Source organism: Nannospalax galili, unplaced genomic scaffold, assembly GCF_000622305.1.
Source record: "Nannospalax galili isolate Female #2095 unplaced genomic scaffold, S.galili_v1.0 scaffold302, whole genome shotgun sequence".
Taxonomy (NCBI): domain Eukaryota; kingdom Metazoa; phylum Chordata; class Mammalia; order Rodentia; family Spalacidae; genus Nannospalax; species Nannospalax galili.
In genome coordinates, this window is record NW_008350120.1 from 5,543,142 (window position 1) to 5,569,253 (window position 26,112).

The 26,112-nt window shown below is 42.0% G+C and overlaps 1 protein-coding gene across 6 annotated transcripts in view; it reads right to left on the bottom strand.

Annotated features, from left to right (window-relative positions):
• The window catches only part of Lmbr1 (limb development membrane protein 1), a 180,690-nt gene that overhangs the window by 37,749 nt on the left and 116,829 nt on the right, over positions 1 to 26,112 (bottom strand). For all 6 annotated transcript variants that reach the window (XM_029570476.1, XM_008847270.3, XM_029570479.1 and 3 more), the window contains 2 exons: positions 17,421 to 17,493; positions 2,638 to 2,724 (listed from right to left, as the gene is read on the bottom strand). In XM_029570476.1, the coding sequence (XP_029426336.1) occupies positions 2,638 to 2,724; positions 17,421 to 17,493 (160 nt within the window). The remainder of the gene's footprint in view (positions 1 to 2,637; positions 2,725 to 17,420; positions 17,494 to 26,112) is intronic.

The window sequence follows — 26,112 nt, forward strand, 5'->3', positions numbered from 1 at the left end:
TGGCTAGACAGCCTAGTCAGCGAGTTCCAAGCCACTGAGCAATCTTATCTCAAAAACAGTGTATGGCCCCTGAGGAATGACACTCGAGGCTGACTTCTGGCTTCTATATGTACATGGACATGCACACATGTGCACACACACTCAGCCTACAAACTAGAGGTCAAAGTAAATATACTTTCAGAAAAGCAAAAACTGAAAAAAATCTACTGCACTACCTACACAGAGAAATAGCTGTGGAGGCTTTCCAAGCAAAGCCTCAGTCAGCACTGGACATGGAATAGCAGAGACACTAGTCAGGAACACAGGAATGAGAACACTGGTGAAAGGCCATTTCACATGCACTAAACTGTAAAACTGTAAAACTCTAACACTGTCATGTGTTAGCAAGGCTGTGGAGTGACAACGAATCTGATCATGCCAGGCTGGAAAGTGGGAAAACAGGAACCTGGGGAAAGAGCAGCATGCGTACACAGTGATCCTGAAATCTACTTCCACGTGATGGACAACATACACTACGAGAGACAGGAATGCCACAGCAGCACTACCCCCCAAGAACAAGAGATTGTAAACGTCTAAAACTCTATCAACAGCCCCATGGAAGCAATCACTTTAGGCAATGTCATATTATTTACAAAGATTAAAATGAACAGACATATATGACTTTCACAAAGGAAGAAAAGGAGGGAAGGGAGGGAGGAAGGGAGGGAGAGCGTAAAAGGGAGGGAGGGAAGGAAATACACACACACACACACACACACACACACATACACGCCAATGTTGAAGATACAGACTTCTGGTCATGGAAGTATGATGGCCTTGAGGGAATATGAATGTGAACGTGAATGTGAATATGAGGGAATGTGAAAGCTCATATATTCAGCTCAGACATGAAACAGCCCATGGCTGAACTTGGACATGAAGGAAGGGTGCTTGGCAGTCACAAGGGCCAGGAGCAGAGCTGCCCTAGTAGTGGGACAAGAGCCTGGAGGCAGCACTGTGCTAGTCTAGCCTAACAAAGTTTCGGAGTCAGACACAATGATATCAAGCATTTTCCAACTTAGTTACCTGCAACCCAAAACAAAGTTTCTTCCACATAAGATTTTAAAAACATCAGTGCCCCAAAACATCCTACTTTCCCATCCAAAACTGCCAAGCACGCAAAGAAGGTCAAAAGAAAACCATAATAAGGAAGAGAACCAATCATTTGAAGCTTATCAAGAGCGGACAAAGGTGTGTGAATTAGCAGGCAGAAATATTAAAAGTTCTCTCAAAAGAGCTATGGAGATAGTTCAGTTTGTAAAGTGCTAGCTGCATAGCACGAAAACCTAAGTTTGATTGCCAGAATCCACAGGAGAAAGCCTGGTGTGACGGTACATGCTTGCAATCCCAGTGCTGGGGAGGTAGAAAGAGGATGACCTCTGGGTTTGCTGGCCAGGCAGTCTGAATTCATGAGTTCTAGGCTCAATGAAAAAAAAAAAAAATGCCCTGTCTCGCCGGGCATGGTGGCGCACACCTGTAGTCCCAGCACTCGGGAGGCAGAGGCAGGCAGATCTCTGTGAGTTCAAGGCCAGCCTGGTCTACATAGTGAGTTCCAGGACAGCTGGGGCTACAGGGAGATTCTGTCTCAAAAAGACAAAAACAAAACAAAACAAAAAAAACAACCCTATCTCAAAAACAAGGTTGAGAGGAATCAAGAAAGACACCTGGCATCAGCCTCTGGCATGCACAAACACACGCACACACGCACACACGCACACACAGTGCTCTCATAACTGTGTTTCTCATTTTCACAGAAGCAGAAGAAACAGATTGAACCATGTTATCGGCAGCACAAAGATAACAGACCAGGCCCAGGCAAAACTGAAAACTACAGTATCCAGGACAGAAATACAGTAGTTGGGGTGAGAGACAGATCAGACCTTCAGAAGAAAGGTTGAGACCAGTAAAAGAGAGCAACAGGGACCTTCCAAACCAAACACAGAGAAATGGAGTAAAAGCACACCAGCCTCAAAAATAATTATAAATTCATACATCCAAGAAACTCAATGAACCAAAGTCCAAGACATGTGAAGGAGGCCACATTAAAGCACATTAGAGCCAATTTACACAAATCAAAGGTAAAAGGGAAACTATAAAAGCACATTTAAAAAATCACACTGAAAGAGAAGTTTATTTACAGATTATATGTCAAAAATGATGCAAGGGGCTTAGCGGGTAAGGGTACCTGCTGCCAAGCCTGAAGACCTGAGTTTTATCTCCATGGCTCACATGACAGAAGGAGAGAACCACTCCTACAAGTCATCCTCTGACCTCCACAAGCATGCAATCACACACACACACACACACACACACACACATACACACACACAAATACATTAAAATGTAAGAAATAAATTCAAAGGAAAAATCAATTCAAGTAAAGAGACAGGAAAATAACATCTTTGAAAAGTAACTTTATAGCAAACAAAAAATAATGAATATCTATTTACCCTCTCCCCAAAAGACAACTATTCAATGACTTCGAACACAGAGAAAGTTTCTAACATAAACTAAGCTTTTACAAATTAGCTAATATTTTAGATTGTACTACATTCTTTAATAACTAACCAAGACCAGCAAAGAAAAAAAGCACAGTACCTAATTTTGTCTTAAGACTCTTCACATTTTCAAGTTCTTGTTCCAGTTCCATGATGTTGCACTCCCCTGATGGAGACAGCCCCAGCCCTGTCAAAGCAGAGACAAGCATAAGTGGTACAGCAGAGTCCTTCACACTGCAGAACACCTTGGTACACACGCCAGAGCTGTGAATAAGAACAGATGTTTTGTGAGCCACAGAAAATCCCACTGCTTACAGCATTCAAGCTCTTCCTGACGCAAAACCACATTTCGTAGGAAAATCTCTCTCCTTCCTTGATCTAGTTTCTATTTTTCTTAAGTACACGTGTGTCAGATGCTTAGTATAGTAAGTAAACCCAGAGTCAAGACCTCCTTCTCAGCCCACCTCCCTTCCTACCCTTCCTCATACTTACACTTAGTTTCTGTCACACATGAGGCTTTTCTCCTGCATTTTACACAAATGTGTATCTGCTGTCTGAAACAGCAGAGTGTACACTCCAATCTGTATGTACTACAACTTCTCAGCATTATTCCATTTGAATATTTCCCTCAAATTTTGCCTCTAAGCAATGTTGCAACATCATTAACATGTGCAGATCCAGCTCATTTCTATTGTTTCTGTGACACAGATTCTCAAAATTAAGTCAAATGTATGAGCATTTACAGTTTCAAGAGATATTTAAGGTTATAATGCCCCAAATGTTTTATGTGCTATAATAATTCAAATTTTTGTAATGTTTTATTTCCATAAGTAGCTTTTGAAAGCATTTATTTTCCACCAGGCGTGGTGGTGCACGCCTGTTGTCCCAGCACTTAGGAGGCAAAGGTGGGTGGATCTCTGTGAGTTCAAGGCCAGCCTGGTATACATAGTGAATTCCAGGCCATCTGGGGCTACAGGTAGAAAAGACCAAAAAAAAAAGAAAGCATCTATTTTCCAATATCATATCATCTTAGCATTGGACATGATAACTACTGAATTTTTGCCAAAGAGACAGGGGAAAATGTTTCTTCCATTTTAAGAGGCTGCTTTCTTTTCATCATGAAGATGTATTCCCTGATGAAGGTCTTCCTTGGTATACCACTAAGATTGTTACATTTTTCCTATGATCTATGTTATCAATTCATAATGGCCTCCTGTCTTTAATCTTCTACAACTTCAATTCTGTCTTCTGAACTTTAAGTTCTGCTTCCTTTTTCATTTTACGTATCTTGCTTGTTTATGCATGCATGAGCGAACATGAGGTTTAGCCTCTATCAATTGAGTTCATTGGTGACAAGCAAATGAAATTGATTCCCTAGTTAAGATAGAAAAGCAATTCATGGGCTAGACCAACAGGAACCTCACAGTTAAAAAAGCAGAGAAGCCAGGTAGCTGGGTTCCAGGGTCTTAAGTCCTGTCACCCGTCACCTCAGTCTTGGTGTCAACAGACTCCAGAATGAGAGCTCGGGAGTGCTTCCTTCCTCAGCTAGGAAGGTGAGGACTCTGGCTGGCAGCTCCCCAGGTCGGAGGAAAAGGAAAACTGCAAAGTTTTGGCTTTTCCAGAGAAAGGACAAGCAGGACCTGGAGTAAATGCTGTGTTCAGTAGCCTACCCTGATTGGTTCTCTTCTCTTATAGTCAAATTCATCTATTTACATTCAGTAAATACTGTGCCTGCACTTAAGAGTTTAGTATAAAATCTTTTGCTTTCCATACTGTTTGTCCTAATGTTCAGTGATGCTTCAATTTTCTCTTTATCAAAATAGAGCATGCACACAGCTCAATGTCAAGCACTTGCATGGACTTGTTAGGATGCCTGCTCCCTCCTAACTCCACCTCAAGAGGTGTTCTGCAGGTCCTTCACACCTCATGGTGGTCTGGAGGCAAAAAGAAAGGGGCCAGACAGGAGAGCTTCAAGGGGAGCAGGCAGGGACTTACTTCCTGTAGCAAGGATCCACCTTCTAATGTTTCCAAACTCTCCCAAAATAGCACTTCCAGCTAGAAAGCAAGCCCCCAGCACATGGACCTGTTGTTGAGGACATTTCCTATTCGGATCTTATCACTGCCCCACCACCTACAGTTTCCTGTATGGCTTCTGAGAAGTGTGTAGCAACGCTTATTCCTGTTCCAGGAAGTCTGCCTGTCAGTGCCACTGGAACCTGTGCAGGGTCTCTGCCCCAGTGGTCTTGTTGTGAGTCCATGTCTATGTGTTGAGTTGGCCCAAGGTGAGCACTTTCAATCCCAAAATTCATACAGCAGATCAGAGCACTTTTCCTGACCCTGTTACTTTTTATCCATCATATTTTCTCTCTTATCCCTAGTAGGAATTTCTGATTAGCCAGATGTTAGATCTCCTGAAGGGCGTCTCTAGCATAACTCTTTGCTCCTACTCCCCCCCCCCCCTCCTTCGGTCATTCTGACCTATTTTCTTATTTCTAAATTCTAAGAGTCCTTTCCTTCTAATTAGGTGTGCCAGGCTATGAAGCCTTGGCCTTTCTCACAGAAGGACTTCTCCCATGCACCCCACTTTCACATGCTCTTTTCTGCTTGTTCACATGGGAGGCTTTCTTCGGTCACCCAACCCAAAGTCAGACACCCAGAAAATAATCTTGACTCTTCTGTTGAGATGGGCAAGACGGGCGCCTGGAACCTTGGATGGAAGCAAGGCTGGAGAGTAAGGGCATTTCCAACTGTCCCTGTCTTAGCTCGCTCCACATCTGAGAGTGCCACTTTAAAGTATAAATCAAGCTCAGATAACTTAGGAATCAGCCGCAGTGGATCATTAAATTGGCTACTACCAAAATTTTTTTGTCAGCTAAACTCCAACATTTTCTTGGGATTTTTCTCCTTTGAATTTTCCGTCCTCTTAGGATTATGTGTCTCTGAACCTCGATGCTCATCTGCAGAGTGAGGTGTATTAATTAGGATGCTTTCCACTAAACCGAAGGAAATAATCTCATGTAATTGGAAGTCTGGATGCAGAGCAAGCTTCTATGTGGGTTTTCCAGCAGCTCAACAGTGACATCAAGGGACTAAACTGACCTCCCACAACTGGATTAATGTGAAGACCAGGTCCTTTCTCCTCTCAGAAAATGTGTGAATCCTGCTTCTTATAGCTCTTTATTTTTAATTTCCCTTCTTTCCAAAGCTACAAGAATTTCTGTTTATTCTTTCCCCCTGGCTAAGTAGGCACTCCAGTGGTTATGTTTCCATTCGTAAGTCCTCCTGCTGAGACATTATCTTTCCATCATTATAGTATAACACAACCCTGAGTGACTGTGCCAAGGTGAAACTCACAACCATTTCTCACTGCTTCACACACATTCCTCCAATTCCTAATCTTCCTGAAATTAGTTTAAAATATTTTCCTCAAAACTAACACTATATCTTTCCTTCAGTATGGCATTAGACTAGTATCTGGCATGAATTTGATTCTCAATATGTAGGTGTGAAATGAAAAAAAAAAATGAACACTGCCTTTTTGCCATAATAAATCGTCAGCATCTTAGGAGAATATGTGTGTTCTTAGCAGCAGTCCTTATTCCCCCCAACACAATGACACACACTGACTAGTGATCCTTAGGGAAGTTTGAAGCTGATCTCTCTTTCCTACTTAAGTAATTTTTCTATGAAAAGTTAATGCTAAATCACATTGTTTTTGAAAGTCAGAATTCTTACAGGACAAATCCCAATCTTTTAAATTTCCTTTTTAGGGCTGAGAATGTAGAGCATTTGCATAGTATGTGCACAGCCCCGAGTTCCAGCCCCAGTAGCAGTCAGTCAATCAATCAATCAATAGACGGACAGGCAGACAGATACCCTTGTCATAGCCTCATCTAGGACTCTCTGGACTGTAAATTTGCATTCAAGTCTTCAGCTCAATGAAATTTTCTTCTATTATTTACTTATCTTTTTCTACTTAGTCCATGTTTATTATCTCATTAGTGATTCCCTTCTCCTTAGACTCTGGTCTGTGGTACACAAGAGTTTCCCTGTTAGAATTTACCAGGTGATTAATTTTTCAGAACTATATTAGTTTTCTATTTGTGCCAGAACAAAGTATCATAAAGTTTAAGGCCCCAAATAGCATTAATTTCCTGTCTTACAATTCTTGAAGTCTGAAGTGCTACTATCGCGATACCAGCAGGACTCTGTTCCCTTGGGACACTCTAGGGGCGAATCCTTCCCTTCTCTTTTTCCAGCTCTGGAGGCCACTACACTCCCTGGCTATCATCCTTCCTCAAGACACTCCTACTTATTCCATTGTGCATCCATGCTCTGACCCTCCTCTCCCTCAGTCTTGCACTGAGCCCACTAACTAATCATAACTGCAAAGTAAAGTCACATGTCCATAGGCTCTAGGATTTGGACTAGACATCTTTGGGGACCATTATTCTGTCTACTACAAGAAATATATCTTCTCTTTATCCATTGAGCTTTTAATTATTTTTTAAGTTCTAGGCAGGTTTTCTTCCTACTGAAATCTATCTTTGTGGCCCTTTTTGCTACTTTTGGAGGTTGGTACAGATTCTTGCTTTTCTCCTCTTGACTGTTCAGCAGCACTCACTCCCTAGATAACTCTCCTCTTCACTGGATCCTAAACAAGAAGGCCTCCCCCCTCTACCTTCCCTATTGCTTCCTTACCTCATTAGGTCTGATTATCTTCAAACAGCTGGAGGTTTAGTGACTCCTGATCTTGGAGACCAAAGACCAAGTGTCCCGAAGAACTGAATCAGAAGGAAGACGGCTAACTGGATCTGAGCAGGGCAGTGAGCATTCTCAAAGTGAAGGCAGAAAGGAGGACCTGGCCCAGCAATTCTCACTGTGGAGATTCAAAGGCCTCCTTCTCTAAGCCCCACAAGGGAACCACTGGGGAGTCCCCTGTATGTCTCCCCTCTCATTTCTGCCCATCACTAAAGAGACAAAAATCCACTGCCACCTATTTGGAGAATGTGAGGTCTCAAATGCACTGAAATGGTCCATGGTGTCTCTAAAGCACCTTAGCTTAATGATTTTAACTCATTAATATCCAGCTTAAAACTTTATGGGAGTTAGGGTAAATATAGTACAGAGATCTTGAGCACTGTAACCCAAAGCTACTGAAGTTGACTACACACTTAATTTTGAGTTTCTGGCAACCAAAGCAAAAAGGAAGCAATTAAGTTACAGAGTCAGCAGACATCTCAGCAAGACAGGAGGCTCACAGAGGACAGTGCGGCACTTGACATTGCCAAATGTCCTTGAATCAAAGCTTAATATACAATAGTGATAAGTATATTTTACTTTGTACCTTAATTCTCTATAAATTCATTATTACACATATGTAATAAATACTCATTTACCTTCTATATTCCATTAATTAGATATAGAATTTCAAACTGCATTGCATTCCCTACACTTACAAAGAAATGTTATTCCAGTACTCAGTTTGATGTTAGGAAAAAGAACCTGATGAATACTCTGAGTTTTGAATGAGAATGTCTACCAGAATATAAAGTACTCCTGGGATCAATGTGAAATTAAGTGAAAAAACGTGCGTGCTGCCTGTGTGTGTCTACAAAGCTCAGTACAAATGTCTAGACCACTGCAGGCATGCCTCTTCAAAGAAAAATAGCTAAAGTGACATTTCTGAAATGCTGTGCTTTTATTTCAGGTGACCCAACTCCAAGGGGTACAAGCAACTGGAAAATGCCGCCTTTCACATAAAAAGCAAGAACACATTCCTACTGTCCTCAGACAAGTCACCTGAAATGATGGTACTCCTAGACATCCCTTCCTTCATTACATGCTAACATATTTGTGCCTATGGAAAAGTAAGCTTGATAGGCAGAATCTTTCATTATATATAACCAAAAGCACTGATGGCTACTATGGGGAATTATGACACACTGTAAACAAATACTGGGACATCATGTGAATTGAGTTGCACCAGAAATGAAAATATCCTTAAAACTGTATTATCATTACTTTATTTCAAAATGAATCTAAAATATTCAATGTCAGCATTGTCTAGTCAATAAATCAAATTGGTAGACAAAACCTGTTTGGACAAGTCATGAAAAATAAAAAGGGATTCTCCAAGAAAACCACAAAGCAGCTCATTTAAGGTCAATTTAATGGTATTATTCTGTTTTTCTTCCAGTCCCGACATAAGATTTCACTACCTCAAAGGAAATTGTAAGAGTATCTATTTGCATTTGCCCCAGGTGATTGGCAGTTCAACACCAATTAGTTCGAAATTACACTGTTACTAGCATGCAATAAAAACAACACCTTTCATCTTTCTTACACAGGTAAGAATACCTTCAGAGCCAATAACTTTGATCAAATAAGTATTCTTGATCCTGCCCCACCCGTCTCTTTGGATTCAGGAAAACTAACAGCTGAAGGCAACTTTTCCCAGCTTTATTCTTAAGCTCAAAAACTGGTGTGGTATTGAAAATATTTTGCTCCCAAGATAACAGAATTTCCCAAAGTCCAACATTTCTTCAGTAACTAAGCTGTCCTTATACCTTTTCTAACACATAATACAGACTCACTACATAAGACAGCTTAATACATTCAAGGGCAGACACTAATTATTTAAAATATACAATGCATTTTAAGCAAATATACATTTCAAATTAGTCATGAATACAATTCAAATAACTTAATGCAGTAAAATTATTTCCATAAACAATTCTGAGTCTTCAATAACTCAGGGTGCTAAACTTAATCTCGTGAATATTATTTGGAAGTAGAGATCTCCAGTGTAAGAAGCTTCTCTTTAGATTTATCTTTTTATTTAGCATATGACCAAAAGGGCTTTGGTTAGAAAAATGTGACCCAAGTAACTACAAAATTTTAATTGCTTACAACTTTAAACTTTAGTGACCATTCTCTCCAAGAATGGGAGATTTTTCAAGTACTGACAGTGATGGTTCAAGCCCAGAAGTTCTAACAGTTCACAGAGTGAAAGGACTGTCCTTGAGCAGGTACACTGCACCGTGCTCCACAAACCCGATGTTTAAGGACAGAGCAGAAGGCATGGGGGAGCTGAAGGTGTTCAAGCCTCCAGGCGGTCTGCTGTCTGTGCACTTACAGGGAGTCTGTCTGTGTGCAGAGGAGACAGCGCAGACCCCACATGCTCTATTTCATGCCCATTCTACTCGCAATTCTAGTATCCGCCAGCACTATAGTTTCTATCGACTTCTGGTGCACCTGACCATGGGCCTGGTGTCATGGAACTTCTGACACCCAGTGAAACTGCACAAATACAAACATACTTTCTCTATTAATGACTGCAAGCAAGAGTGAAAACACTGAACAATCAGCTTTAGGAATATTATGCAATGGTAGGTGCCAACAGAATAATGGTTTGTCCCTTTTCTACTTCAAATACAAACACTGTAGATCTTAACCTAGATGAGATGTTAAGATCACCCTTTCCTTTTCATACTGTCTGTCTGATGCTACCATTAGGAAGACCACTGTCCACACAGTCTGTGGTTGAAAAGGGAGCCAACACAAAGGAAATTCACCTCCTGGCAAATAAATGTAAATCACTGTATAATGCACCTTCTTTCTGTAGTTTCTTAGAGAATGCTGGAGTCACAGTGTTCTGGTCTGTTATTCCAAAGCAATCCCTCCTACTGATCCTACAATTTGCACTGCTCACAGTCACCTCATTTCACCTTACAGCAAGCAATTTTTGGGGCCACATTTTGTTGCCATGAAAGTGACTAAAGGGCCCAAGAAGCTAAACAAATTATAGCATCGATTGCTGTTTCATCCCATGTACACAAATGCTCTTTGCAGGTATTTGATCAGTTCCAGGCTGTCTGACTCTGCCCAGACATTTATGTTCCGTGTAGGTGTGTGTGTGTGTGTGTGTGTGTGTGTGTGTGTGTGTGTGTGTCTGTGACAGTCATCCCTGTATATAGTCTACTATAACATTCTTCATACAGTATCCCTATTTAAAGAAGGCATTCTTTTTTCAATGATTAGATGTTCATATGTATGGTGTTCTACATATGTCTAGCATTCTTAGTGTGTAGAATGATTCTGATTGCTCATATTCTATGGCCACAACGGCAGGGACCCCATCTCACTCCCACCACACACCAGTCTGAATGATCACTGGTAGGACCTGGAGGAGCTGCCTAGAGAAAACCAAGATGAAAGCTTGTGAGTTTGTCAATGAACAACGTCAGGTAAGCACAACCCAACCGCCCGTGGTCCTGCCAGTGGCACTGGAAAATGCCTGATAGGAAGCATTATGGCAAAGCAGTCACAGATACATCCTGAGCTTTGGTATCGTCACAAGACCCTGAAACTCAACTCAGTTGTCAGTAGAAGGTTCAAGGAGTGCCAAATTGGCTGAGAGGCCACCACACTCCAGGAAGAGGCCACACAGACACAGCTTAGGGCTTTCAGTCCCTTTGTTTTTTTTCAGTGTCCAAAAGTATTAAAACCTGGCACTAGGCAAAATTGCTATTTCTTCTGCACTCTAAAAGTAGACAGTTAATGTGAGTTTCAATGAGAAGGGCTCTTTTGTTTTTTTAAAGAATAAAGGGGCTGGAGCTACAGCTCAGGGGCAGAATATTTCCTAGCATATTAAAGGAAAGGTCCAGTGTTCAGTCCCCAGGGCCACAAAAAAAAAAAAAAAAAAATCAACCAGGAAAGTAATTGCTACCTAAAAAATGATATGCAAACTTTTATCATGAAGATGAAAATAGTATCTAACAAAATTGAATTATTAAGTTCAAAGACTAATATTTTTAAATAAATTACATTAAAAGAACTGTGAAGGTTTTGAACTTAAACAACAAAAAATAATTTCTATTCATTATGGAACTTCTAAAGTTACCCAGTATACCCATCGGCTATACACATACGAAAGCTAATTATTTCAATTAATGCTGTTGCATTACTTAAACATTTAAACATGCTAATGATATATGTATCTTCTTAACACCTGGGAAGGAATTCTAAAAGATTTTCTACCCAAATGCTGTCATGGACTTTCCATCCAGGGTCCTGGGGGAGAGACCGTTCTGACTGCTCAGACTTGGTGGGCACAACAGCAGGGGCCACCTCATTTCTACATGCCCCAGCCTCAGCTGTCTGCTGCCACCCAGTGTCACCTTCCTACACATGTTCAGAGGGGTCCTCTCACCCAGTTTTACTCATCCTGCCTTCTCCATGCTCTGCCATTTCCCATAACCATTCACAGACACCAGAGACACCCTTGGGACACCCATACTCTACACACCAAGCCTGTGCCTTGCACAGCAGGAAAGAACACTAACAAAGCTCCCTGCCCCATGGCACTCTGTCCAGTGCGGATAGACAGGTCTGCCAGAGAATGGAAGAAATAGAGAAATAAATAAGGTGAGGGGAGCAGTGTACAGCAGAGCTGAGCCAGGGGGGTGTCTACTGATGCTTCCTGGGCTTAGTCAAAGTACGAGAAGTCCTACAAGAAGGGCTTTGATCCAAGACCTAGAAAACAGAAAGAAGAAAGGCAGCAATAGAAATGCCTCCAAGATAGAGCTTACTAGGTTTGCAAAGAGACCACAAAGGATGGTCAAAGGTGAAAAGATCTGACCTACATTTTCAAAGACTTTGACAGGCCAAAGACATACACAGTAGCTAATTAGGAAGCTAATGAAGAAATCTCACCCAAGGGTACCAGGTGCTCACACTAGGGTTGGGACAATGCAGGTGGTGAGACATGGTCAGATTCCGAGGCTATTCTGAGCTGCAGGCCCTCCTGTAAGCTGCACCTCTGAGGACAGCAGGGATGCAATGACATGAGTAGTAAACTAGAGTATGAGGTGGACATTTTCTCTCTCTCTCATGCTCTCGCTTGCTCTCTCTAGCTCTCTCAACTCTTCCTTCTCCCTGACTCTCTTCTCTTCTTCCCTCCATTCCTTCTTTCTTTACCCTCCCTTCTGTTTTGGAAAAAAGTATAGTAAGGACTGGGCATGTAGCTCTGTGGTACAGTGCTTTCCTACTGTACATGAAGCCCTGGGTTTGATCCCTAAAACTTCACAACAAAACTATCGTCTATTCCACGCTGATGGAAATGATGCACCTTCGAGGGCAGGACAGAATGGCTGCAGCTGAGTGCCTGGTGACCAATGAGCACAGACAGGTGCTGGTGCCTGAGCGAGGTGAATCTGAACACACCCGAGCCAGCCACAGGCCCAAGAGAAGAGACGGCACACATCAGGGAACGCCAGACGGCGAGTTAGCAGGAAGGAGACAACAGCCAAAATTCTCCCATGGTTGCTTTTATTTCCTCAAGAAAATAGAAAACAAGGTCAGCAGCTAGGGTGGTGAGGAAGGTCTTAGGAAAGAAGTCTCCAGAAGACTGAAGTAGACTGAAGACACTGGTCATACAGCTGAGGGAAGACCAGCAGCACACTCAAGAGTGAGCACAGAGACCAAAAAGAGCAGCAGGTGGCAAGGCCTGGGCTTCACCAAACAGAGGACAGCCCTGGGACACAGGCAATAGCTGAGGGAGCACTCAGGCAGGTACAGTTCTAACCCCAGCCAGGCAGTGTAGCCTAGGCTAGGAAGCATGAGGATATGGGAGATGAAAGCTACTGGGAGAGAGGCATGCTGGGTCTCTACTGAAGGAAGGACTGTAGGAAATGGAAAATCAGAGGGAAGGAGCTGGAGAAACAAGAGGTGCAGCTGGAGTGGGGACCCCTGGGTGTGAAGTGTGCAAGCACCAGGTCACTGTGGAAGCCAAGGCTGTCCATGAGCAGACAGAGCACCAGAACAGAGGGCCAAGGAGCTTCCCAGAGTGCTGGGAAGGCCATGTGCAAGGACAGCAAAAATCACAGATCAGAGAAAGCCATCAGAAGAGAGTGGTCAGGAACAAGGAGCTACCATGCGCAGGAAAAGCACGAATGGCCCGGCAGCCTGGCAGGACCATATAAGATCCAAGTGTTAGAGAGGGACAGAAAGAAAGACACCTAGCAAACCTCCAGAGGAAAGGATGGAATGTAGGGAAGAGCACAGAAGGGTTGTGGGAGATGCACCACCCACCTCCAGAATAAAGACAAGCTGTGGGGAAACAGAGGTGACAGTGATGGAAACACAGTGCCGCTGGGGAGGGCAGGACGGGAAGAGGTAAGGATATGGGAGTCAGGAGTGGGCTAATTCTCCGTTCTAAAAAACATGCAAAAGTTCCAGGAGCTAGGGGACATGGAAACCCAGTCAGAATGAGGCACCTGGAGATGTAGGGCAGGAGCCCAGATGCTGTAGACTCATCTCCTTCACCTGTCGCAGGCTGAGTACTAAGTACACCCTTCACTCTGGGTCTTTAGGCAGAGTACAGAGGAGACATGTATGAGGGACAGCAGGGGTGGAGTTCTGCCAGGGTCAGCGGGAGTTCGAAGGACTTTACTCCTGCCAAGCTGATGGGGACAAGGAAGGAGCTGCCTCAGTGACGTGAGTGGAGCTCCACAGCGCCCTCCTGTTCACCTAGGTGTTTAGGAGCTAAAGCCCTGTGCGTTCTTATCCTTTATTCCCCTCGTCTTCCACCAACTAGTCTGTCACCTTGAGACAGTCTGAACTCATCTGCACCACATCTGATGCAAAAAAATGGAGGTGAAGGCAGAGCAGGTTGAGGACAGGATGGCTTCCTCAGGGCACATGGTAACAGTGCACAGCTTTGCTTTATTTATTAACACGGCTTATGGAAAACAACATTAACAAAAGTAAAACCACTCAGGAGTTTAACATTACAGCACCATCAGGTGTCAGTGAAGAACACAGAGAAGCCACAGCCAGGCATTCTGTGTTTCCGCTGCACTGGCACACTTAAAGGGGGCAGGAAAATTCAGTGTCAATGACAGAGCTGCCGCAACGTGCAGCACTACCTCCAAGAGAGAACCCAACTGCTAGAGTGAACACAAGCATCTGAAGGTCCCTGTGATGTGCACACACCTGCACGTTTGATGGACCATAAGCAAAGCACCACCCTCAACTCTGTGATAAATCAGCATCATAAGTGTATTTTAAAAATTTGTTACTCTAGGGGCTGGAGAGATGGCTCAGCAGTTAAGAACACTGGCTGTTCTGGCAGAAGACCCAGGTTCGAATCCCAGCACCCACACTGCAGCTAACAACTGTCTGTAACTCCAGTTCTGGGGATCCAACAGCCTTTTCTGTCCTCTGTGGGCATTGCATGACATGGGTGCACTTACCTACCCACAGGCAACATACACATACACATAAATTTTTTTTTTAAAATTGTTACTCTCTTGAAGCTGGATAGTAGGCTCACAGGTTAAAAGCACTGGCCGCTCTTGCTGAGGACCCAGGTTCGATTCCTAGCACCCACGTGGTGGCTACAAGTGTCTGTAACTCCAGTTCCAGGGGATCTAATGCCCTCTTCTGGCCTCTATGGGGCACTGCACACACATGGTGCACTTAATACACATGCAGGCAAAACACTCATACACATAAAATAAAAATAATTTTTTAAAAATCTTAACTCTCATTCTATCTTTCAACAGCAAGAGTAAAAATGCATCTGCTTATAATTTAAAATATAAAACAACAGCTACAACAAACACATTTGACATGAAGCCAGATTAAAAGAAATCCATGAAGACAGCTTGTCTAAGTGCCTGTTTCTATCCCTCCTTAAAAATGGTAAATCATGCCAGGCATGGTGGTGCATACCTTTTCTCCCAGTACTTGGGAGGCAGAGGCAGGCAGATCTCTGTGAGTTCAAGGCCAGCCTGGTCTACATAGTGAATTCCAGGACAGCTGGGGCTACAGGGAGACCCTGTCTCAAAAAGACCGAAAAAAAAAAAAACAAAAAACCAGCAAATCATGAAATGTTCCATCCTTCTCCCCCTCTGCCCACATTAATCAATAAACTCTATAGAGTTTGCAATTCTTAACACACAGTCAAAATGTCAATTTGGCCCTAGAATCATTTATACAGTAAACAATTCTTCTGCCTATTGGATTCCACCTGAAACGGCCTATAGTGGCCAACCACAACAATACATCATTAAGAAGTTTCCCTTTGTTCAACTTGGCTTCACCTTCAGTAAGTTTAGCCTTCTATCAAGTACGTCCCTTTCCATTTCTTTAGCTATAAGGAAGTGGGCAGGTGGAGAAGCCAGGGGAGTGAGAGATTCTGAGGGGCCTTCTGCTTCTGTGGAAAGAGAAGACAAGAATAGGCTTCACTTCTGCTCTGTTTTGGTTAGGCACCCTATCTTACACTTTCTGATCCATACACATACCTCAGAACAAAGTCTTCTTGAACTACAGGAGAGAGTCTGGTATCAATTTGCAGCTTGGGCATGTTTATTGTGGTAGTGTGATTATCAAAAAAAGACACATTTATTACAATATTTGCTACTTTAATAAAATTTCACAAAATGAAACTGTTGACCAAATTTATATTTTGAAGTTGGACCAGAAGACTGAGAAGATGGCTCAGTGGGAAAGGTACTTGCCATGAAGTCCTGAGATCTAAGTTTGGATCCCAAAAGTCATATAAAAGCCCATAATAATTCAGTAATTCTGTGACCCCAGGCAGTCTCTTAGTGGGAGATGGGGGTGGGACAGGAGAACTACAGGAAGCTCAGGGCAGCATGCCTGACACAGGGAGCAATGAGAAAGAGACACTGTCTCCAACAGGTGGAAGGCCAGACTGACACCCAAGGTTGTCTTCTGACTTCTATACTCACACACATGCACACACACAAAATTATTGTTTAAATGTTAAAGGAGTTTTGATAAGTTAGAACAATAAAAGATGGGGGCTGGAGAGATTGCTCAGTGGTTAAGAACACTGACTCTTCTTGCAGAAGACCTGGGTTCAAATCCCAGCACCCACATGGCAGCTAACAACTCTGTAATTCCAGTTCCAGGGAATCCGACAGCCTCTTCTGTTCTCTGCAAGCATTGCACAACAGGGGTGCACTTACCTACATGCAGACAATACATGCATACACATAAAAGTAATAGAATATTTTTTCAAAAAGAGAAAAGGAAAGATGATTATAGTTCCAATCTAAAAGCTTATCTGCATCAAAGCATATAAAGTGATCAATAGGAATTATCTAAAATAGACACAAAATGAATTTTGTGAGCCGTGGACAGAAGTTCTAAATAACACATGAGAGTCAATGGTTTAAATGTACAACTTGTAGTTGAATAAAGTACTACATTTCTTCTGTTTCTCAGCATTTTGTATGGAAACCACTCTCCACTCTGTACCTACTCTTGAATAATGATTCATAAATGTAATCAGGTATTGATACCCTGATCTTGGAGGGGGAGGAGGGTTTGTCAACATTTTTAAATGACTGTATAAGAAAAGAGTACAAGTCAAGTCACTCGGAGAAGTTAAAGGAAGTCTAGCTGAACTACGCCGTCACTCTTTTCTTCACTGGCTCTTCAATGCAGGCCACATTCATCCCTAGTTTAAGCTTCAGACTCTGAGGTTTACCTGGTTAACAGCTGAGACCTAACAGTGCTCTTGAGAGTGGTGTTCTTCCCTACAAGAACGGTGACTCTTCCCTACACTCAGCAGCAGGGAGAAAGCAGGCTCCAGTCACAGAGGCAGTGCAGACCTGCAGCACCTTCACTGCAGTCATCCATGGAGCTGCCGTGGAGTATGCTGGCCTCCAGTGGCCACTGTCTCCAAGAGAGCCAGCCCCGTGGCCTGAGTCCATCTCCCTCAGATTCTCATGAGCACCCATGTCACTTGTAAGCCTCAGAGAGGATTATATGCCCCCCGCCCAACTATCTGCCTGTGCTGAATTAAACCACTTTCTATCCTGATCTAAATAGGAAGCGTGCACCTACCAATTAGTCGTCTCTGGAGTGCTTCTTCTTCTAGGGTGATCATATAAATTTGTTCATCCAGGTCTTCAAGAATCTAAATTTAAAGATAATACTATTCAATAGTGCAACATTATAAATTCATGTGTAAAAATGTTTAGACTCTCTAGTCTCTTATTTTAAGACTATATATTACATTCCCTCAAATAACTAAGGACCCGAAATAAAAATGCCTGATCTATATTATTTATAAAAATTTAAGCCAGGTGTGGTGGCACACATCTTTGGTCCCAGCACTCCAGGGGCAGACAGAAGGAGCTCTGTGAGACAGAGGCCAGCCTGGTCTACATAGCGAGTTCCAAGCAAGATGGGGCTACAGGGCAATCCTGCTACGAAATACACACACACACACACACACACACACACACACACACACACACACACACACACACACACACACACACACATACTCTCTATTTGTATATATATATATGCTTTATTTTTACTACATTTATGGTTTTTATTTTATTTTAGTACTAACATCGCAAAACTTAGTTATCACAAAATCCACATACATTTAAATTGGACACTTTAAGGAACACACTTTGTAGCAGTCTCAGGGGAAAACAAATGCATGAATTTTAAACAGCCAGAGAGCATATCTTTATGCCCATGCTGATATTTTAGAGCAAAAAGGAAGAGATCATTTAGTATAACATTTGTTCTCTGGTTTATTTTTATGTATATGTCTAAATCAAAAACCTATAAACTGCCAAGTATGGTGGTGCACACCTTCACTCCCAGCACTTGAGAGGCAGAGGCAGGCAGGTCTCTGTGAGTTTCAGGCCAGCCATGGCTACATAGTAAGACTCTGTCCTAAAAAAAACTCTAAACTCTATCAGAGGCAGGCAAAGTATCCCACTATTATTACACTGACAGAGTGAAAACCCTCCGTGACTACCGGAAGCTGAGGTCAGAACCCTAGAGAAGTGGTTGCTTACATACCACACTCAACAGCATGCCTCACAGCAGTAGGGAATAAACTCAATCACCAATTGTATGGGCTACTGTCTGAACAGCCTTCAAAACAAGTAACACCTCAAACATGCATTCAAATATGGCTTAGTTACCACAACTGGCCTATGAGAAGACTCTGCCTGGCTCTGGGAGAGTATGAAACAAGCACAGCACTGACAGCCACAGTCTCTATCCTTCAAGCCCAAGCTGCTGACTCCAGCCTAGCAGTAAAAGGGAGGGGCTGGTGGAGAACGGCAAAGATGGGGACACTGTATGTGTACTTATCACCTGGCAAGATGCTCTCAAATCATGTGATCTCTATCCAGAAATGTTTGTAAAGCAATTCAATGCTTTCTGGTCCTTCCACAAGTATCTATGGTCCCCTGAAGCCTAGCATTGAGCTAATCACTGGGCAGATATACCACCAGCTCCACCCCTGAAAATCAATAAATAATAATAACAAATCTGTAAGAGAGAGCAGATAACAGTGACACAGAAAGATCATCATAGGAAGGACAGGAAGGGGAGACCTTTCCAGAGCTCCTACCAAGGTTGAGAAGCAGCACATGCTACAAAGTGTTGATGGGGGGTGGTCAATGACAGAGGTGGAATGCAGGTGGGGATGGACCCAAGTAGGTTATCCACAAGGGGCTGGAGACCGTACCTCTGCGGTCTATGATAACATGGGAGTGACCCAAGATGGCTACTAGGTGAGAGTGGCAGGGACAGAGCTTGCCTCTCCATCAGTGTTCCTCATCACTTTCTGCCGTTTTAATTAGAGCATGCTTCCCTATCCTGAGGTCTAACACACAAGAATTCTCACCTCACAGTATCAATTATGGGCAACTGTGGCAGAGCTGGAGTGACAACATGAGAACTGCAGGTGTGTGCCACGTGCCTCTGGGCAGCCAGGCAGCCCAGCATCCTCAGCATTGCATACTCCAGACGCACAGGCTTCACAGGGAAACATATGATGCCTGGGGGCCATGGAGGACTAGGCAGCCTAGGCTCCAGACATGGACTTGTCCTCACACAGCTCTGTAATCAGCTACGAGGTCTCCCTGACTTGGAATGAATTCAGCCACAAAAATGAGACCACCACTATCCAACCCATAGCCAGTCATCAGGGTGAAATGACACTGTGTGTCACATATAGTGCTGATACCAGCATGGGGCACATGTGTAATTACTCAGTAAGTGGTGGGAATAAGACACAAGTCTGGGAGAAAGATCAGCATAGGGAGAGGAGAAAAAGTATGCTGCCTTTAAAATGTAGAGTTCGCAACTGCAGTTTTCAGCAGCACTGAAACAGACTGCAAAGTGTCTCCTTGTCTTCTCATTGGCATCTGCTACAAGTGGCAGAGAATGTCCAGAAGACAGGCAGGGCAGTACCAAACTTCAGACTCAGGAGTGGGAACTGAACACTTGTCTACAGGAAGTAGAAATGAAAAAGAAAGAACATCCGTCACTTGCTTTCTGCATTTGTGTTACTTCACTTAGTATAACCCTCTCTAGCTCCATCCGTTTACCTGCAAATTTCATAATTTCATCTTTTCTTACTGCTGAGTGATCAGAACTCCACTGAGTAGATGTACCACATTTTCATTAAACATTGGTCAGTTGAGGGACACTTAGGTTGTTTCCATTTCTTAGCTATTGTGAAGAGAGCAGCAACAAACACGGACGTTCAGGTATCTCCACAGTAGGATGAGTCCTTTGGGTCTATGCCAAGGAGTGGTATCACTAGATCGTACGGTAGGTTCGTTTTTAGTTTTCTGAGGGTTCGCCACACTGCTTTCCATAGTGATCGCATTCCCACCAGCAGTGAATGAGCGTTCCTCTTTCCCCACACCCTCTCCAGCCTTCGGAGTCTCTTGTTCTCTTGATCTTTGCCAGTCTGACTGGGGTGAGATGGAACCTTACAGTGGTTTTGATCTGCATTTCTCTAATTACTGGGGATGTTGAGCACTTAGTGCTTGTTAGCCACTTTTATTTCGAGAACCCTCTGTTTAGGTGTATCACCCATCTTTTTATTGGGTTGCTTTCTTTTATCTTTCTTTTTTGAGTTCTTTGTATATTCTGGATCTTAATCCTCTGTCAGATGTGTACTGGTACAGATTTTCTCCCACTCAGTGGGTTTCCTCTTCCCTTCCTTAGTTGTTTCTCTTGATGTACAGAAACTTTGCAATTTAATGAGGTCCCACCTACTGATTGTTGACCTTAGTGCCTGAGCAGCTGGTGTCTGATTTAGAAAGTCCTTTCCTACGCTTACAACTTGGAGGGTGCTATGTTTTCTACTAGCACTTTCCTAGTTTCAGGTTTCATGTTGAGGTCTTTGATCTATCTGGACTTGACTTTTGTACAGGGTGAAAGATAAGGGTCAAGTTTCATTTTTCTGCAGGTGGAGATGCAGTTTTGCCAGCACCACGTGTTGAAGATGCTGTCTTTCCTCCACTGTGTGTTCTTAGCACCTTTGTCAAATATCAGGTGGCTGAAATTATATGAACTCATGTTTTGGTCTTCTATTGTGTTCCATTGATCTATGTGTCTATTTTTGTGCCAGTACCAGGCTATTTTTATGACTACAGCTCTGCAATATAATCTGAGGTCTGGTCTGGTGATCCCCCAGCATTATTCTTTTTGCCCAAGATTGTTTTGGCTATCCGGAGTCTTTTGTGATTCCATATGAATTTTAGGATGATTTTGTCAAGCTCTGTGAAGAATGTCATGGGTATTTTGATTGGGATTGCATTGAATCTATAAATTGATTTTGGCAAAATGGTCATTTTCACAATATTGACTCTACCAATCCATGAGCATGGTGGGTCTTTCCATCTCCTAGTGTCTTTCTCTTTCTTTAGAGCTTTGAAATTTTTGTTGTAGAGATCTTTAATGTCTTTCATTAGGTTTATTCCTAAGTACTTTTTAAGGCTACTGAGAATGGGAGGGTTTCCTCAAGTGCTTTTATGGATTGCCTGTTACTGGTATATAGAAAGGCTACTGATTTTTGCAAGTTGATTTTGTATCCTGCCACTATACTGCAAGTATTAATTCTAACAGTTTTCAAGTGGAATATTTGGGATCTCTTATGTAATATATCATCTGCAAACAGGGGTAATTTGACCTCTTCTTTTCCAGTTAGTACTCCTTTAATTTCCTTCTCTTGTCTTATTTATCTTGCAAGAGTTTCAAGCACTATGTTGAAAAGGAGTGGAGACAGTGGACAGCCCCGTCTGCTTCCTGTTTTTAATGGGAATGCTTCCAGTTTTTCTCCATTTAGGATGATGATGGCTGTGGGTTTGTTGTATATAGATTTAATTATGTTGAGGTATAGTCCCTCCAGATCAATTCCTTCTAGGACTTTGAACAATAATGCATGTTGAATTTTGTCAAAAGCCTTTTCTGCATCTACTGAGATGACCATGTAGTTTTTGTCTTTAAGTTCATTTATATGTTTTATTACATTTACTGACTTAACATATGTTATACCATCCCTGCATCTCTGGAATAAAGCCAACTTGATCGTGGTGGATGATCTTCTTGATGCAGTTTGCAAGCATTTCGTTGAGTATCTTTGTATCTATGTTCAATAAGGATATGGATCCACAGCATTCTTTTTTGGTTGTAGCTTTACCTGGTTTTGGTATTAGAGTGACACTGGGTTTATAGAAGGAGTTTGGGAATTCTCCCTCTGTTTCTATCTTTTTTAATAATTTAAACAGTACTGGTTGTAGATTTTCTTTAGAATTCTGCTATGAGACCAAAGGACATTTTGACTTTTAGCCAAGAAACTGGCTACTTTTCTCTGGGGTCTTTTCACACTAACTGCCTAGCCAATTCCTACCTCCTATTCTTATCACACCATCCCCTGAAGAAGTTACCCAAATTGCCAATAGGGAATCAGGATGCAGACCACTCTGGCTTCTTCCATGTTGAACAGGGATGCAGGGTGAGGCAACTGGGGTACCCCTTCAGTGGGTCTACCTAAAAGACTCCCAAATTGCATAACTCTTATCTCTAAGGGAAAAAGAAAGTCCTTGACTGATGAATAGGAGATGTGAAGGAGAAGTAAAGGCAAGAGTAATTAGCATTTCAAGTTCTAGACAAGGAACTAGAAGAAAAGTCCGAACAGGGCAATTTTCAAATGTTCATATAAGAGTCCATTGGAATTTCTTGACAAGGGCTTCCAAAAGCATCCCTCTATTGGGTTCCTCCTCATTTTTCTTTTATCTGCCAAGGCTGGACTCAAGAGAGATGGATTCAGGATTGGCTTTCAGGCATTTTGATAGCTGTTGGAATGGTTAGAATCAGTGTCAGTTCCCTCTCAAAGGCTTCTAGATAGGGGGAGAAAACAAATTCATCCATCATTTTAGAACAATAGCAGGTTGTCTCCCTTAGCTACAGGTGGGCACTACAGTATTGCAGACCCAAGGTTTGAAGACTTACATCTGAGCAGCACTTTCTGATTAGGAACAAAAATCATCAACGAGAAATAATTGTCTAAATAAGTTTTTATATGGACTTAAGCCTAATGTCTGGGAAGTGTAATCCCTTGACCTCTCAAAGAAACACACTGCTGACTTTACTCTTTGGTTATACTTTCCTTTTGGGTGTTTAAGACCATACAGTTGGCCCAAATCAATTTATTTTTACACTTAAGGTCGTTTGAGGATCTGTTCCTCAGGGGTCACATGGGCTTGGGAGGAGCCCCTGGTTCCTTTCTTTTACCAGTTCCATTTATGTGAAGATAAGTTAAAGGCCCTGCTCAACCATGGTTGGCTTCACTTGGAAGCATGGAGGAAGTGATTCCTCTGTGTTGGCCCTCCTCTTTGTAGACTGGACACTGGTTCCAGTCCATCTTGTGGGGTCTCCATGTCCTTCCTGAACAACAGGATAGGTGACTCACCACAGTTACATGACATTTTGAGAGATGTTCCATAACCCTCTGGAACTGAGTAGACCTTGGAGGGTGAGAGGCAAAAACTGTCCTTTAAGTTCCTCTGACCAGATTAGTATAAGACTCAAGGTATGGCTGTTAAACATCCAAAAAGGTTAGTTTCACCAGTCTGGTACTTTTAATTACCATGTGCTATGTAGATAAAGCTTGGGTAAAAAGCCAGATGTTCTCAGATAAACTTTGGCTATATATTTATATAGAGAGATATAGATATAGAAATATATAGTTCCTTAAACTAGTTGACTAAACTATGACCTTAGAAATTTTAAGATTATGTGTATATTATTTTTGTCTCTTCCTTTATATATAACAAACCTACATAGACCTTCATCACTTGCTTAGGCTTTCTCATTTTTTCTGTCTACGTGTCTGCTTTTGTGCCAGTACCATGCTGTTTTTACTACTATGGCTCTGTAGTATACTTTGAGATCTGGTATAGTAATCCCCCCAGTGTTGCTCTTCGTGCTCAGGGTTGCTTTGGCTATCCAGGGTCTTTTGTGTTTCCATATGAATTTAAGGATGGATTTTTCTAATTCTGTGAAATATGTCACAGGGATTTTGATTGGGATTGCACTGAATCCATATATTGCTTTTGGTAGGATGGTCATTTTTAACAATATTAATTCTTCCAATCCATGAACATGGGATGTCCTTCCATCTTCTGATATCTTCCTCAATCTCTAACGATTTAACATTTTCATTGTAGAGCTCTTTGAAGTCTTTCATCAGATTTATTCCAAGATTTTTTAATTTTTTTGCAGCAACTGTGAATGGGAGCACTTCCCTGTATTCTTTCTCCAATTGCTTGTTATTGATATATAACAATATATCAGAAAGGCTACTGATTTTTGTAGATTGATTTTATAACCTGCCACTATACTGAAAGTATTGATCAGTTCTGGGAGTTTTCTGGTGGAACTTTGAAGATCTCTTAAGTATAGTATCATATCATCTGCAAAAAGTGATACTTTGACCTCTTCTTTTCCAATTAGTACTCCTTTAATTTCCTTCTCCTCTCTTATTGCTCTAGCAAGAGTTTCAAGCACTATGTTGAAAAGGAGTGGAGACAGTGGACATCCTTGTCTGGTTCCTGATTTTAATGGGAATGATTCCAGTTTTTCTCCATTTAGAATGATGTTGGCTGTGGGCTTGTTGTATATAGCTTTAATTATGTTGAGGTATGTTCCCTCCAGTCCAATTCCCTCTAGGACTTTGAACATAAATGCATGTTGAATTTTGTGAAAGACCTTCTCTGCATCTATTGAGATGATGATGTAGATTTGTCTTTGAGTCCATTTATATGATTTATGACGTTTATTGAGTTGTGTATACTGAACCATTCCTGCATCTCTGGGATAAAGCCTACTTGATCATGGTGGAATGATCTTTTTGATGTGCATTTGTATGCTGTTTGCAAGTATTTTCTTGAGAATTTTTGCATCTAAGTTCATTAAGGATATGGGTCTATAGTTTCTTGTTTGGTTGTGTCTTTACCTGGTTTGGGTATTAAAGTGATGCTGGCTTCATAGAAGGAATTTGGGAGTTCTCCCTCTGTTTCTATCGTTTTGAATAATTTAACTAGTATTGGTTGGAGGTCTTCTTTAAATGTCTGGCAGAATTTTGCTGTAAATCCATGTGGGCCTGGGTTTTTTTCAGTTAGAAACTTTTTATTACTGTTTCGATTTCCTTAGATGTTATGGGTCTGTTTAAACTGTTGATCTCTTCATGGTTTAACTTTGATGGCTCTCATGATTTTAGACATTCATCCATTTCTTTTAGATTTTCAATTTTAGTAGAGTACAGGTTTTTGGGTTTCGTTTTTTTTGTTTTTGTTTTTGTTTTTCAGTCTTTTTGAGACAGGGTCTCCCTGTAGCCCCAGCTGTCCTGGAACTCACTATGTAGACCAGGCTGGCCTTGAACTCACAGAGATCCCTCTGCCTCTACCTCCTGAGTGCTGGGATTAAAGGCATGCACCACCACGCCTGGTGAGTACAGGTTTTTAAAATATAATGGTCTGGATCCTTTGGGTGTCGTGATGTTTCCCCTTTCACCTCTGATTTTTGTTGATTTGGAGGTGCTCTTTCTTTCTTTTGGTTAACTGGGCTAAGGGTCTGTCTATCTTGTTTAGCTTTTCAAAGAACCAGCTCTTAGATTCATTGATTCTTTGTATTGTTTTCTTTGTTTCTATTTCATTAATTTCTGCTCTGATTTTTGTTATTTCTTCTCTTCTGCTGGGTTTGGGTTTCATTTGTTCTTGCTTTTCCAGTGCCTTGAGTTGTAGTGTCAAAATGTCCTTGGGCCTGTTAGCAACATACTCTGTTCCAAAGGCCAAAAACATCAAAAGTATTTGGGAGCTCTTATCTAATCCTTAAAAGATTTTAGGGTCATCTCCTCAAAGGGGGGAATAATTTTTCCATGTAGCACTGAGAGCTTTAAACTTCCCTCTAGGGACTGCTTTTAAAGTGTCCCAGAGGTTGTGTTGTGTTGTACTGTCCTTTTTGTTGAATTCCAGGAATTCTTTTCTTTCTTTCTTAATTTCTCCTTTGACTCACTCATTGTTTAGGAGTGTGTTGTGTAATCACCATGAGTTCATGTAGTGACTACGGCTCTGTCCAGTGTTGATTTTGAGCTTTATTGCATTGTGGTCCAAAAGAATGCATGGAATTATTTCAATTTTTTTTTTTTGTTGAGGTTTGTTTTGTGGCCCAGTATGTGGTCAATTTTTGAAAAAGTTCCATGGGG